General features: G+C 36.2%; 3 protein-coding genes across 3 annotated transcripts; 2 read left to right on the top strand and 1 right to left on the bottom strand.

Annotated features, from left to right (window-relative positions):
- Positions 1-1,397: 1,397 nt before the first annotated feature.
- On the top strand, positions 1,398-3,695 carry EAE97_000330 (uncharacterized protein). The gene is made up of 3 exons (XM_038870840.1): positions 1,398-2,428; positions 2,490-2,710; positions 2,780-3,695. The coding sequence occupies exons 1-3, from the start codon at positions 2,279-2,281 to the stop codon at positions 3,219-3,221; spliced, it is 813 nt and encodes a 270-aa protein (XP_038738201.1). The 5' UTR covers positions 1,398-2,278; the 3' UTR covers positions 3,222-3,695.
- Positions 3,696-5,536: 1,841 nt separating this feature from the next.
- Positions 5,537-6,388, top strand: EAE97_000329 (uncharacterized protein; the record flags this gene model as incomplete). The annotated part of the gene is made up of 2 exons (XM_038870839.1): positions 5,537-5,545; positions 5,657-6,388. The coding sequence occupies 2 exons, from the start codon at positions 5,537-5,539 to the stop codon at positions 6,386-6,388; spliced, it is 741 nt and encodes a 246-aa protein (XP_038738200.1).
- Positions 6,389-8,138: 1,750 nt separating this feature from the next.
- On the bottom strand, positions 8,139-10,364 carry EAE97_000328 (uncharacterized protein; the record flags this gene model as incomplete). Its single annotated transcript, XM_038870838.1, has 2 exons — positions 8,139-10,166; positions 10,218-10,364. The coding sequence occupies 2 exons, from the start codon at positions 10,362-10,364 to the stop codon at positions 8,139-8,141; spliced, it is 2,175 nt and encodes a 724-aa protein (XP_038738199.1).
- Positions 10,365-15,406: the final 5,042 nt, after the last annotated feature.

Raw genomic sequence — 15,406 nt, 5'->3', positions numbered from 1 at the left:
TTTTGAAAATATAGTTTCAGAATTAAATAAAATTAAACCTATTTCTCGAAATCTTGATTTTATATTCTGAGAAATAATTGATTCTTTATATATAATTTTAAAAGCTATAAAGAATTCAATCTTCGAAATATAATTAATATATATCTTAATAAATCTATTAATTTGATTACCATATAAATATTTCAGATTGCTAAAATAATCTATATCAAGTAATTAAATTAAATAATTTGAATATAATAATAGATTTAAGTATATAATATTATTCTCTTTACAATATACTTAAAAAGCTTTTGATTTATAATTTTAATATCTATTTAATACCAATATTCGATACCTACTTTTTCTTTAGTTTTTAATATATTTATCAAAATGTTTCAATTATTTTAAATCTGTTTTATTATTTGTTTATTTATTAAATATAAATTTAATAGCCCAATCTATAAGAAAATCAATTTTAGTATATCAATTGAAAAGATAAATCTATCCTTGAATTATTAGAAATAAGGATATAATTTTATTCTCTTTATTATTATATATAATTATTATAATTTAATCTTTATTACTTAATTATATTACCTTACTTTTATTATTTTATTCAATATTAATTACAATTATTTCAGAGTATATTATACCTATTATAAAGCCTATTTTATTAAAATTATAGAAATCACTATTCAAAATATTGTATTTCGCTTATATATTTGTAATCAATTAAAACTATTCTTTAATAAACTTAGAATTTTTATAGAAAATTTTTTGAAAGTTATAAATATAATTAAAACATATTTTTAATTCGATTCGACATTTTATGAATCAATACACCTAAAGCTTCCCAATACACTTTACACCCCTTAATTCAAGAATATAATTTATTATATCTTCTCCATTTCTTAATTTAAATAGAAAATCTTTTGAATTTATATTAAGAATATATTAAATAATCATTTTTTCTTTTAATTCTATAATATTATAATAATTTATCTAAGTTTTTATATAAAATAATAAATCATCTATTTTGTATTAAAAAGTTATATAAAAGATATTATAAAATTTAAAAGCTTTTCAAATATTTAGTTTTTTATTTTTATAAATAATTTTAATAACAAAAAAGATTCGGACTTTTTAATTAATTGATTTTATAATAATTAATTAATAAATCGCATATAGAAATTGAAAATGTGAATTGAGGGAAAAATGACCCACTCGATAATATAGCCCACTCAATAATAAACCACGTTATATGAATAATATGAATTACATAAGATGTTGATTGATACCTAACTAGATAACTATAATTATCAACACAATAGTGGTAAAACCCATGGTTTGAAATAAATTGATTGTGTATTCAAATTCATTATGGTCGTATATTTCATAGGTAGGCGGTGGGCACCCAATCATTCATACCTCACTCATATCTTATTCATATTTCACTCATACCTTATTTATACCTCACTTATATCTTATTCATATTTTATTCATACCTTATTCATACCTCACTCATCCTTCACTCATCCTTCACCTTACGCAGTCTTCACAACCCAAGTTTCAGCCTTCTCTCTCAGCCCAAGCTTCATTGGTTGCCCAGCCACAAATATTGATGACCTCGATTGATGTGACTGCGGTTACTTGAAATAAACATTCCTCTCCAATACTCTACCTCCCACCTTCCTGGCTATGGAATCCACTTGATTCGTCAAAACCCCATCGATACCACGGAGCAACCAAGTCGTCAAAAAGCAAGATTTCATAAGAGAGAAAAAAAAAGGCTGAGCAGTTCTTATATTACGAAAGGGTACGTACGAATGAATGAGGAATACGCGTATGAAGTTGATGAGCCTCTTTTCTTCGTATGATTTAGAGTTTGCTTTGATTTATTCGCTTTGATCGTCTTGACATTTGACATCTTTATTGTTTCTATGCTTTCTGTCTCGTTTCCATCCTTTCGCACCATTTTGACTTTCCGTGCTCGACGAATTGTGAATATCATAAAGTTAACCCGCCCGCACACCTACCACACACGTACCAAGCAAATATCAGACAGTCTCCAAGGTTTTACCTTCAGCCCCTCAGAATCAGAAATATACGAGTACGCACTCGATACGAGATTCAGAATACCACCATTCCATACCTATCTAGGTTGTCTGAGTACTCTTGAAAAAACATCCACACCTGGAGCATTTGAGAATACACGTCGCATTTGAGCATTCCCTTCGCATTTGACTGTACACTTTCCATACCGTCAATCCAAAAATCCAGAAATCAATAACCCGACAACATGGAATTCTCAATACATAACTTACAGAAATATAAGCTAGCTGTACACATCGTACAGTTAGCTATGGCAGTCGTCATATGGATATTAGATATCATCGTTATGCGATCAACTGCAAAAGTAGATGGAAGACTTGGATGGAACTTTGGTTATGTATGTATATTTTTAATTCGCAGATGCGATGATGGACTCGTGCTGATAATCAATCCAATAGACATTCTTGGTTTTACCCGCAGTTATCTATCTTACCATGACCGTACGATTCCCCAGGACGAGAAAATTCGCAAACCCGTATGCGCTGTTGGTGATTGATCTCGTTTGGTGTGTTATGGCTCTGTCGGCTTTTGCAGCGGTCGCAAACTGGAATTCAACAGGGGAATGTGGAAGTGGTTGCAAAGTGAGCAAGGCAGTGGTGGGATTAGGTGTTTTCTTATGGTATGTCTTGGTTCTCCTGATTCGCATGATTGGAACTCTCAACAGTACATTTCTAATCTCAAACAACAGGCTCTTCTGGATTGTCTCAACAGCAATGTCATTCTATGGTCTGATGTACTACAAGAGAGAAGGATATCTTCCCGGCGCATCCCGAGCTCCCAACAACGCAGCCATGATCGATCCCGATAAAGAAGCTTTCTCCACCGCTCCCCACGATGACGAATATGCACCAGTTCATAATGTCGAAGAGCACGAAGAGCATGAATTACACGATGATGGATATCCCGGCGGAAACTTCGTAGGCAGAGTTCATTCACCAGATTACGAACCTTCGAGTTATGGAGGATCATATGCGCCTACATCGACGGCTCATCATGATGATTTGGAAGCTTCAACCGCGTATACCGGATATAGTGCGAGTGGATATGGCGGATCACAAAATTCGAGGACGGGGCGAGCTCAGTTTCCTGAGGGAAATTATGGTAATATTCCAGTCATTGGTGAACCATGAGAAATTTCATTATTCAAAAATAATTGAGTAACACAATACACATGAATGGATGGATGGATGGCACATGATAGATGATTTCACATTGGCGTTTCTGGTTTCCTCCTGTTGTGGTTTCGGTACCAATGGATCCCGTTTGAAAGTCTCTGTATATCGTGCTGGATTGGTAGATGGATTGGTTGGGAAAGAAACAACATACAAGTACATTTGAATGAATGCATTTATTGCATCTATCACATGTACCAGATTGTATGAGAACAACACAAGTCATCGGGAGGAGACATGACTTGCATATGTATCTTCGGGGGTTTTAGGAGGACTTTACTTGGCATCAGCATGGGTTAGGATGAAAATGAGTATGAGCATGAGGAACGACGGAATTTGATCGAAGGACGATTCGGAACATTTGTTATATAGAAATATATTTGTTAAAGACAATGGAATGGAATTTACATATGTTGAATATATTGTGAGGTGCTCACTATCTAGGTAGCAGATAGTTAGGTTAATGGTAGGTAGATTATGGGTAAAGTACCCAATCCCTTCACGAGACCTCACGCTCTTCGTTTAAATACTTGGTTACAGATTGGCAAGAATCATACGTGAGAAGTGAGGAGTGAGTGAGAAGTCAAAAGCAAAAAGAGAGTTTATCCACGGGCCGATGATACAGTTGGATTAGATTGGTGCCCAACAATATAAGATAATATGTGTGAGAATATGTATGAGTAACATAGTTATAGTTAGTGAGTGGATGGATGGGTAAGTAGGTAGGTAGGTAATGTGATACAAATTGGGATTGGATTTGGATTTGGATTTGGATTTGGATTTGGTTGAGTGAAAGGAGAAAGGGAAGAAGGGAAGGGAAGGAGGGAAGATGTTGGTAATTGGTAATTGGATATTGGATCGGATATTGGATATTGTATTGAATGAGAATGAGAATGGGAATGAGAATGGGAAGTGGGTGGTTGGATGGTTGGATGAGGGGGATGTGTGTTGATGGTTGGATGACGGGGAGGGGAGGAGAATATGAATGAAGGGTATTATATAAAGTATTGTTTGGGAAATGTGGATGATAGGTAGGTTGGAGTTATTGGCTAATGAGAGAGAGATATAGCTACTTGTATGTATGTATGTATGTGTATATTTATATATTTTACATGTTTATATATTTACATATTTATATATTTATAGATATAAATAATAATGGTAGAATATCAGATTTAAGCGGTTACCATAGAGAGGTTTAGGTTTAGGTTTATGTTTATGGTTTTGCTTGCTTTTTTTTGCTTGCTTGGTTTTCTTAGACACTTTACTTACCTAGGTAGTATGAGGTTACCAGTATACTCCATCGATACGATACGATACGATATGATAGGATGGATACTCTAAACCGTGTTGTTGGATGGGTGATATATATCATACATCATACATCATACATCATACAGAAGACGAGAAAACAAAGGAATCACAAATCAAGTACATTATTACATTACATTATTACATTACGTTACATATATCACAAACCATCCGAAACGGAACGAAAAGAAAGGAACTTCGAATACCTACCATAATACCTACCATCTATTACCTCCTGCAGATAGTAGGAAATAGTATCTGTACCACAAACCCTGCTCTTAAGAATCGATATCCATGGTATCATTCATTGCTGTGATTGGTGTAATGGCTAGTATGCGTATCACAAATGTCATACTGCATGAAACGAACGAGAAGGTGGGTGAAATGAAATCACTAATCACTGAAATGGCGGGGTTACACGGGTGGGAAATGTATGGACTAGGTAGGTTGCTGTGGGTAGGTGTGTGGAGAGGAATGGATGGTATGATATGATATGTATGATATGATACGGGATGAGAGATGAGAGATGAGAGATGAGAGATGGCGGTATGGCTTTGAGATGGCTGGATGGATGAATGGCTGGATGGCTGGATGGATGAATGGATGAATGGGATGGATGGATGGATGGGATGGATTGCATGTGCATGGCACCCCACCAATCCAATACATGTATGTGGTTGAATGAATGAATGACTTCTTTCTCATCCCACCTTCTTTTGGTTTTCTGCTTCTTTCTTTCTCTGTTGTTGACTTTGACTTTGACTTTGACTTTGACTTTGACTTTGGATTTGTTTAAAGGAAAGAGAGACAGATACTGACTTATAAGTTACTTTATTTACGAAATACTTCACATATTACCTGCTTCTCTTGATTATTCATTGAGATTCATATACACGTACAACACGAGAATATCTTCATCTATCAAGATTTCAATACAGTAACATCACTTGCAAATAGCAAAAATGGCTTCAGTTGGTTTTTTTTCTTCTCGTTACTGCTCTCATTTTCCCTCTTTAAATTACAAATACATACACAAATCCCCCCTCACCCTCTACCCCGCACCCAACTAACACCCCACCTAGATAACCACCCTCCTCTTCGACTGCGACAACACACTCGTCCTCTCCGAATCGCTCGCCTTCGAAGCGTGCGCCGATCTCGCCAATGAGATTCTCGAAGCCCGCGGCATCAGCGACCGCTACACCGGTCCACAACTGCTCTCCGAATTCGTGGGGCAGAATTTCCGCGGCATGATCAGTAGTCTCAAGAGCAAATACAACTATGCCATGAGCGACGCGGAACTCGAGGGATACGTGAGCAAGGAAGAAGATAAGGTGATTGCGAAGCTCCAGGCGGCGTTGCAGCCCTGCGAGGGGGTGGACGAGGAATTAGTGAGGTTGGAGAAGGATGGGGGATATCTGATGGCGGTGGTGAGTTCGAGTGCGTTGCGTCGATTGAAGGCGAGTGTGGAGAAGGTGGATCAGGCGAAGTATTTTGGCGATCGTATTTATAGTGCTGCGTCGTCGCTGGAGAAGCCGACGAGCAAACCGGATCCGGCGGTGTATTTGCACGCGATGGAGAAGTTGGGGGTTAAGCCTACAGAGTGTGTAGCGATTGAGGATAGTAGGAGTGGTGCGACGGCGGCGGTGAGGGCGGGTATTTATACTGTGGGTTATGTGGGTAGTTATGAGGAGGGCGAACGCAAGGAGATGGAGGAGGTGTTGAGGAAGGCGGGGTGTAAGGTTTTGATGAGTGATTGGAGGGAGTTTAAGGGGATTTTGGAGAAGATTCAGGAGGGGGGGTTGGAGAATTAGATGGGGTTTGTTGGGGTGAGTGGGAGAGGATGCTTGGGAATAGCCTTTTGAGGTGTTAGATATCAGAGGAGAGGAAAGAAAGATGAGAGATGAGAGATGAGAGATTAGTATTTCTTTACACCAAAATTTCTTTAGAGAGAAGAAAGTATCACTTAAAGTTTTTGCAAGACAAAAAAGAAATCGAGAATAGGAGAGAGATATGATTAGTTTATCGAAGACATGAAATTCCATGGTTTTAGCATTACATTTCCCTGTCTACTATTACTTCTTGAGCTTCTTTTCCTTTTCCTTGAGAATTTTGATTCCATTCCTTTTCTCCTTCTTTTCCACCCTTCTTTCGATCCTTCTTTCTACCCTTCTTCTGTCTTTCATTCCTTTACACACTCCTTTGTACCCTCCTTTCTTAAATGATAAATAAATGATCAATAAATATCTTACCAACATCTCCCTATCCTATCCTACTCTTCTTCATAAATCTTGGAATTTTCAAAATTATAGATACCTAGCAGTAAGTCTATCTATCTATATAAATAGGTAGGTAGATAGATAAATAGATAGGTAGATAGATAAGTAGATAGATAGGTAGGTAGATAAATAGATAGGTATATTGATTAATAAGGAAAGAGTGAAAGAAAGAACGGAAGAAAGGAGAGGAAAATAAAAAGGAAAGGAAAGAAAGGATTATATTTAGAGTTGTATGTTGATATATCGATTATCTATAGTCATATTGATATTTAGATTTCAGAATCATGTTAATATTACATCTTGATTGAAATAATTAAGGGAAGGAAAGAGAAGGAAAAGAGAAGGAAAAGAGATAAAATGATTAGGGATGAAGTATGAGGAATGGAGTATTAGGAATGGGGATGAAGAATGAAGGTTAGGTTAGAAGAGATATGGGATTTGCAATTGTCGATGAGGTTTAGAATAGAAAGGGGCAAGGGTTGGGTAGTAGTTGGAGAGGGGGGAGAGAGGGTGATTGTATAGTTGGGGGGGGAATGGAAGGGAAGAGGTTGGGGATGGGGATGAGGGAGGGAGTGGGATGAGGGGATGGGGTGGAGAGAAAAGAAGGGGGGGAGAGGGGGTTGGAAAAGGGAGAGGAGAAGATAGAGAAGGGGAGAGATGAAAGAGGGGATGAGAGGGGGGAGCAGAAGAGGGAGAAAGAAATAATGGAGAAAAGAAAGGAAGAGAAGATGAGCCAAGAAAAGATCCACTTTTGTAGAGAAGGCAGGGAGGTTAGGGAAGATGTGATGGAGATGGAGATGTGAAGCTTAGAGAGTGTAGAGAGCAAAGAAATTTCCGAGGAAGTAGAGAAGGTGAAATCGTGGGTTTATAATAAACGCCAAAATGAGCGTGAGCATGTGGGTTAAGTATGATTGGATACATGTATATCAATGTATTATTATTTTGACAATGGATCTCAATAGGTGCCTATGTAAAACGATATTTTGAAATACTTTTATATTTTATTTTTAAACTTTTTTTGCGCTTTATATATTTTATGAAATCACTAAACTAAACTCGCTATTCCTGAAGTCCCAGTCCAGTAAGTGGATGAGAGACAGATAAGATAAATCAGAAAAGAAAACAAAAACAATGCATCATCAGAAGAGAAAATAAAATATAAACCTATATCCGCAACCCGATGTATCCCATTCCGTAAACGCCATCCCAATGAATATTCCTCCAAAGCACCCGGGTATCTATCCAAAAAAATCGTACACCAAACTCCAACAACCCGCCACATAATCTAAAGACCACTGCTCGCGCGCAGCAACTCCGCAATCTGCTTCTCTAATGCCTCATTTTGCAATGTGAGGACTCTATTCTGAAGTCTGGTGATTTCTCTCTTCAAAGTCGCGAGTTCATCCACCTTATTAGCAGTGGCATTATTCGCAATTTCAATTTGTGCTCTCGCTTCTCGCTGAGTGAGCTGATTGATTTGTTCGCCATGAAGATTCGATTGATCCGCGACTTCAACCACCAAGTCCATGAATGTACTGAATCGAGATCGCTGCTCAGAAGCTTCTGCTCTAAGTGTGTTGATTTCGTTGCGCAATAGCGTGGTTTCGTCGGATTGAGTTTGGATTCTTCGTTCTAATCTTTCGACGCTGCCGGATATAGTTGGAATTTCCGTGGAATATTCAGTGTTTAGGGTGTAAAATGCCTCAAAATTCTCGCGGTGGTTGCTTAATTCTCGTTGAACTCCGTACAATTCTACTCCGAGATCAGTTACTTCTTCTTGGAGGATTAGCAACTGGTTGTTATTGTCATCGACATTGTTGTTCCTGGAATGATGAGAGATAACTGATTCATTGTCATCGGCATTGTTGTTCCTGGAATGATGAGAGATAACTGATTCATTGTCATCGGCATTGTTGTTCCTGGAATGGTGAGAGACGACTGATTCATTGTCGGTATCATCGGGGACCTCGATGGACTGTCGAGGAGTATCTTCAGCAAGAGTGACGGAATCTGTGTCATGTCTGTTGATTGAGTTTTCCTCTTGGGGGGTTTCGACGGGAGGATTTTCATTCGAATTCTGGTTCTCTGCGTCATGAGTAGAGCCTTCTGATAGAGCAGGAGAAGGGGCATATGAATGGAGGATCAAAGGATCAACAGAGGCATCGCGGGCCTCAAGGGAGTGAAAAACTTCGGCCCGAATGGAACGCTGTGGCGTTGGGCTGAGAATATTGTCATGGTTAATATTGTCTCGGGGTCCCGTGGGATAATCATTATTCGAGCTGGGCAGCGATGCCTGTGGAGATTGGATAGAGCTTAAACCACTGAACATAGTGCCAAGTGGCGGAAGTCGCGGTAATATCTGTGGGAGATGATTTGGCTTAGTAGCAACAGCAGAATCAAATGAACTGGTGTCACGAGCAAGAGTAGAGGTCGGCTTCTGTTGAATTACCAAACCAGGTTCGCCTGAATAGTTAGGTCCATACGCCGTCTCCGTAGTAGTGTATTCAATGTCGCCTGGGAATGTTGCTAGAGGCCCGTTGTAATCATCGGCTACACGTCCTCTCGGCGTTGAAGGTGCTGCTTGATAAACCATTCCAGAATAGATATTCGAGCTTTCAGGAGCTCTATAACTGTTCATCTCGACATCTCCATCAGCAGGAGTGGTACCATAGTTGCTACTGATGTAGACTCTATTGCGAGAATTTTGAAGTGTCTGGTCTGTTGCCCTAGCAGTGGTCTCATTGTAAAATCCAAACGAATAATGACGTCGCTTAGAAGGCGGTGCAAAGAAATCGTCATCTTCTTCGGATAGTCGCTTTCTTCTAGAAACATTTGAATGTGTCCATGAAGAATTCGAGTTGTTCATGCTTCCCTGGTTTCGGAAGAAATTGCTCGTAAGGCTTGGAAGCATAGGTGGTGGTTGCAATGCAAAGAAATTTCCTGGTCTGGCCCTATAAGAAGTGAATTGTTCCTGATAATTCATTCCTGGAGATTGATAGTCGGGAAGATAAGGTCCCGATGTTGGGCTTTGGGGTTGGGCTTGATAGTGAGCATAAAGAGCATTCGAGGGACCGGAAGAGCTTGGGTTGAAGTTTGGGTTTCTGGCCGCAAATACAGGAGAGCGTGGGTTGGTAGAACCTGCAGTAGCGAAGCTTGGGCTTGCGGGAGTATATTCAGGAGATGAGCTCAATTGGCGTTCAGGTCCTGGTCTTGCCATAGCTGTAAGTGGTTTTCTCGAGGTAGTTGGTGGTTGCCATGGGTTAGAACGACCTGTTGCGTTTCCGCGAGACATTCCTTGATGTGTAGTAGTAGACTGAACAACATTAGCTCCTATTATTTGATGAATGAAGGTAGATAAACTTACGTTGGTTACGGAGGCATCGTCTGATTCATTTTCAGAGCTGTCTCTCCCACCCAGGATTGGGCTTCTAGCAGGAAATTGGTTTATCGCATATGCGAAGTTTCTCTGGCCAAGAATACGGCTTGGGACATTTTGATTTGTGTAAGACATCTTAGCTGTAGCTATAGATGACAAGTGATTTTTTGATTTATCTGATTGCTTCGTAGCTAATTTGTACGATACGAAATGACGTATGCAAATCTGTATAGGAAGTGATTAGCTTTGCAGTATGTGAAAGCAAATAGAAAATTGACTTTGAAAGATTATATGGAAGGTTTGATTTGAGATATCGAGGAAGTCAAATTGCTGAAACAGAAAGATAATACTTACAACGAGAAACTAGAGTACTTTCAAAGAACTCTGGTTTTTACGGTATTCGGAGGAAGTTGTAGTAGATATCTTGAACTCAAGTACTCTCAAAGAACTCTAGTTATGATGATATCCAGAAAATGGTTGTAGTAGATAATCTTCGATGTTGTTGTGTATGAAAGATGTTGTTGTTGAATCTCTGTCAGGAAAGTTGTCAAAAGGTTGAAGAACTTGAGTAGTTGAAGAAGTTGAAGAAGTTTTTCAAGAGTTAAAGAGTAGAAATGTAGGTGAGAATGATCTTAATAAGTAAACTCAAAACTCGTCTACTAGTGCTAGTACAGTAGTGCTACAGGTATCTAGGTAGTGTCAAGTGTCAAATTTTCAATTCACTTGGCTCAGTGTAGAAAATTGGACTAGTTGGATTGAGAAATGGATTGGTAGAAATGTGAGGTTTGGTGGTAGTATTAGAATGTTGGAAGTTGGATGGTGTCAGTATGCGAGATGTTACTGAAAGTATTGTGTATTTTTGAGAAATGAGTGTGCGGGTTGAGAAACTATATATGAAAACTTCATAGTCGCAATACAGTCAAATGCCGCTAGTGTTCGCTAGAGATACTAGTCGTTGGTAGTACTGTGGTTCAGAAATGATATTCGTCATATTACGGTGAATGATACGGCGATTGGTATGGTTCATGTATTGGCGGGACACTTGGTTGGTCGAAGACCGTACATGTAGAGAGATGATTGGAGAGTATGTCCCCTTCCTAGAAAAGATTGTCCATTGGACTGACTATAAATCATCATGATACAATGAAAGAGATAATGTCTTTCCAGCACACATGCGCCAATAAGATAGGTTTCTTTGCCATAAAGAGTCATACTCTGGTCAATCGTATTTTCTGGATCATGCTTAGGACTTTGTGAGCTTTTGTTCATTGGGGAATCACGAATTCACCTCAGATATTAAAATACCATGCCAACCAACGTCCGCACATTGAATATATATGGGAAGCCAGGATCCAAGAAGACATATCGCCATATTGATCGTGGATTCGAATGACGCCCGTTACAGCTGAAATGCTAGATTGTATCAATCAATCATTATTTCGAGCTCAACCTTGAATAAGATTGACCGAGTTCTTCTGGCTCAGCAAAGTAAGAATTTATCAGAAGTTATATAGGAATTACCCATCGATATATATCATCAACAGATAAATGATCTCAATCACCCATCGAAGCAATGTCGTTACAATGTGGATCTGTGGCTTTTTCTGTCCAGGATGTGAATCGCAATATAGTTTACTGTCATCCAATGAAATATTGTTCATGTGACTCAGATGCATTTGTTGCACGTCTAAGAAGCAGGGTGCTTACTTTCGAGTTTCCCTGTCAATTTTGTGTATTTATCATGCTTGATTTCCCGATTCACTCTACATCTGATAGGCATTTAGATTGATGGTTACATATTACTTATTCTTTCCCTCCTCTTCATCTCGAGAGTTTCTTCAAATTCCGTTTCTATCTCTACAACCCTTTCTCACGTATATTAGATTCTCCCTTCCCTAGTACCTGTTTCCGTGTATCTTCAACATTTGATACTCCTGCCCCTTTATGATGTCTTTGCTCGTTAACTATCTCAAGTTGCTTGAATTCCTTTGCCCTGTACATTGAATTAGTTATCGCCAGAATCTGAGAAAAGGTGTAGACATTTTTACAATGTTTTTGTTGGTGATATTTCAATTCTCGTGAACTATCCAAAGTCAAGTCGAGTCAGTAACTTGAACACAGGTCGCCAGCAGAACTGCGAAGAAATTATCACAAGATAACACGTACAGAGAGAAATATCTATAGGTCAGAAATGAAACGCCGGCAACATTGACGACTCCCAAGAAGCCGCTGAATCGATTGCTATAGATAAACTTGAAGCTCATTGATAATATTATGATGATTGATGGTTTCAATCTTTACAAGTGAGATACCTATCGTTGTGGAGAAGCGTAAGTGTGGGATTGTACAGATTATCTATGGGAAAATGTGGAGGAGGGAAAAATTCCCAATTGTGACAATGATATCTAGTACTTTCGAGTATTTCAGGAGTGGGGCATTTCTAGTACATTGAATGATAGAGCACTTGTTTTTACTAACTTGCAAGTTTTCAGATGACTTGAAGATCAACACTTAGCATTGCCTGTATTCCAGAAGACTGTGGTTCTGGTGGTGATCATTCCGGAATTTGATTGTTCAACATAGAATACCTGAATTTATTCATTTTCGGGAGTTTCTGTCTCATGTGTTAATTCCTACCTTTACCATGTACTTTACTAGTTATCTACAAGCTTCAGAGCCATGGTGGTGGTGAGTGATGAATAGGATGATTATTAGCCCTTGGATTAGATTTCAAAACTGTATGACTGTGATTCTAACTTTGTGGATTTCCAAATTATAAGTAAGAACTGTCTAGTACTTAACTATTGAGATTTTGGGCTCACAAACTAGAATCATACCAAAACACAAGCTGGAAACAGTTAGTAAGAACACACTATCCATTCAGTCTCATCAATCAAATGATATCGGGTCATTGATATCACGAACTTGGAGATGATTACTCGACCTAAATACTCTAGTCTACTCCATCTCCTCTAAGTCTCATCTCTTACCATAACTATTCTTACCATAATCTCTGGCTCGTCTGGCTCGTCTGACTACTCTATATCATCCTTACTTGTCATCGAAAGCCATACCGCTTCAACATTCGATCTGAACATTCCTGCAATACTAGATTTCTATTCATTGTTCATGTCATCATCTAAATATGATTATCCAAACAACAATTCAACTTTGATCTCCTGGAATTTGGTGACAAAGTAAGATAATCTAACTCATTGAACGGTCTCTCTTTCAAAGTTCGATCTTACCAAACCGCATCATCACCATTACTCAAATCCATGAATAATAGTACTAATATTAAATAGCTATAAGATACATCAAGTGGGGGACTTTAGCAAAAGTTAAGAAACCCAGCTCTCTTTCCAATCAATTGAGATTATTATAATCCAGCAAAAAATAGATCCCCATAGATATATATCAGATTATGATTCCTCCAAATATGTTCAGACAATCAATATCACCATTCTTCTGACCTGACACTGAGTGCTTTTCATTATTAAATCTACAACATCTTCCTTATCCCTGGGTATACACAGAGTTGATACTTTGTATATAGGTAGGTATATAAAATAACATCAACATTGAGAGATTGATCTTGAGGTGAATAAGTCGAGAAGTGTAAAAGTATTTATCATCCACAACACTTGGGAAAATCCGAATTTATTACAGGATTAAAAGATTTATATATGAATATATATGAATGATATCTACAATTTCTATAAGTACCCAATACTAGTTAACAACATGAATAAAAATGTCTCATAATCATGACGACAACAATATACTTAGGATCTATCCATTGGGTAATATTTACCTAGTAAATCTTCTCTAACCTTTGAGTGAGATTAAACACCTTGTCTAAACTTACTTGCCCCACCCACCCCACCACTAATTAAAAAGCTTTGATATTTAATAACCCTATTTCGTTATATTTATCTATATCTCTTTAAATTACCTATTCCTATCAAATAATTAGATTATTTAGTTCAATTAGGTAGAATGTAATACTAATATCTATTCTATTCATTCAAATAGAATTGACATATCAAAATTAGCAATTCAAAACTACTAGTAATCAAATTTTGCTTGCTTTTTTGTTTCTGAATATTAGATATACTAATGTTTTGATAACGTGGTTTATTAGTGCGTGTATTATATCAGTATATATATCACTTCAAAATACACCTAAATTAATCTTTTTTCAATATTTGTATTTTAATAACGAATTATTATTTTAATAATAAAAAATATATTAAATAATAATAAAAATAAGATATTTAGAAATCTAATTTTTATATAAATATTCCTATTATATTTCTAAAAAAGTTGAAATTGTTACGATTTTCGTTATCAAAAAATTATTTTAATAATAACTCTTATTTTAATTCAAATTTTTGAAAAACAATTTGATTTTTATGTTATTTATATAAACAAATATAATAATTTCCTTAAAAAATCAAATTATATTAATAAATAAAGGAAGTGCACGGTTACGTATAGATATATTTTATTATTACGAAGGGATAGCTATGTTAATTGGTTACTCTGATTATATAATAGGTAACGTAATTTATTAGTATGTGGGCTATATCAATATGTGGACCACTTTCATTTCAATTTATACTTTCAAATACAAATTATTTAATAACTATTATATCAATTAATTGAAATTATTAAAAATCTAATAATTTAGGATTTATTATATTATTTTGATAAATTCTTGAATTATAATCTAATTTTCTATATTTATTATAATATTTATTAGAAAATACTTTTTTATTAAAATCCTTTTATTTTAATATTTATTATATTAAATCTAAATATTAACTTTTTATTGAAATAATATATCAAAAGTTTTTTATTTAATGAATACTTTTTCTTAATATAATTAAGTTTTTTTTATATATTAATATTTATTTAATATCTTATTTATTTTTTGAAATATATAAATCTTTATATTCAAAAATATATTTTATAAATTAGTTTTTTTATATTTTTAATTAAAATAATATAATTTTAAATAAAAATATAAGGAAATTTGATTAATAATAATTTATTTAAAATTTAATTTATATTAATTGAAAAAAGCTTTTATTAATTATAAAAGATTTGAAAATTTTTATTTAATTTAAATTAAAAAAGAGAAAAATAAATATACAAATTTGAATATCTAATTT

The sequence above is a fragment of the Botrytis byssoidea genome (genome assembly GCF_014898295.1).
Source record: "Botrytis byssoidea strain MUCL 94 chromosome Unknown BBYS_001, whole genome shotgun sequence".
Lineage (NCBI taxonomy): Eukaryota > Fungi > Ascomycota > Leotiomycetes > Helotiales > Sclerotiniaceae > Botrytis > Botrytis byssoidea.
This window is presented reverse-complemented; position numbering and strand designations above follow the sequence as displayed.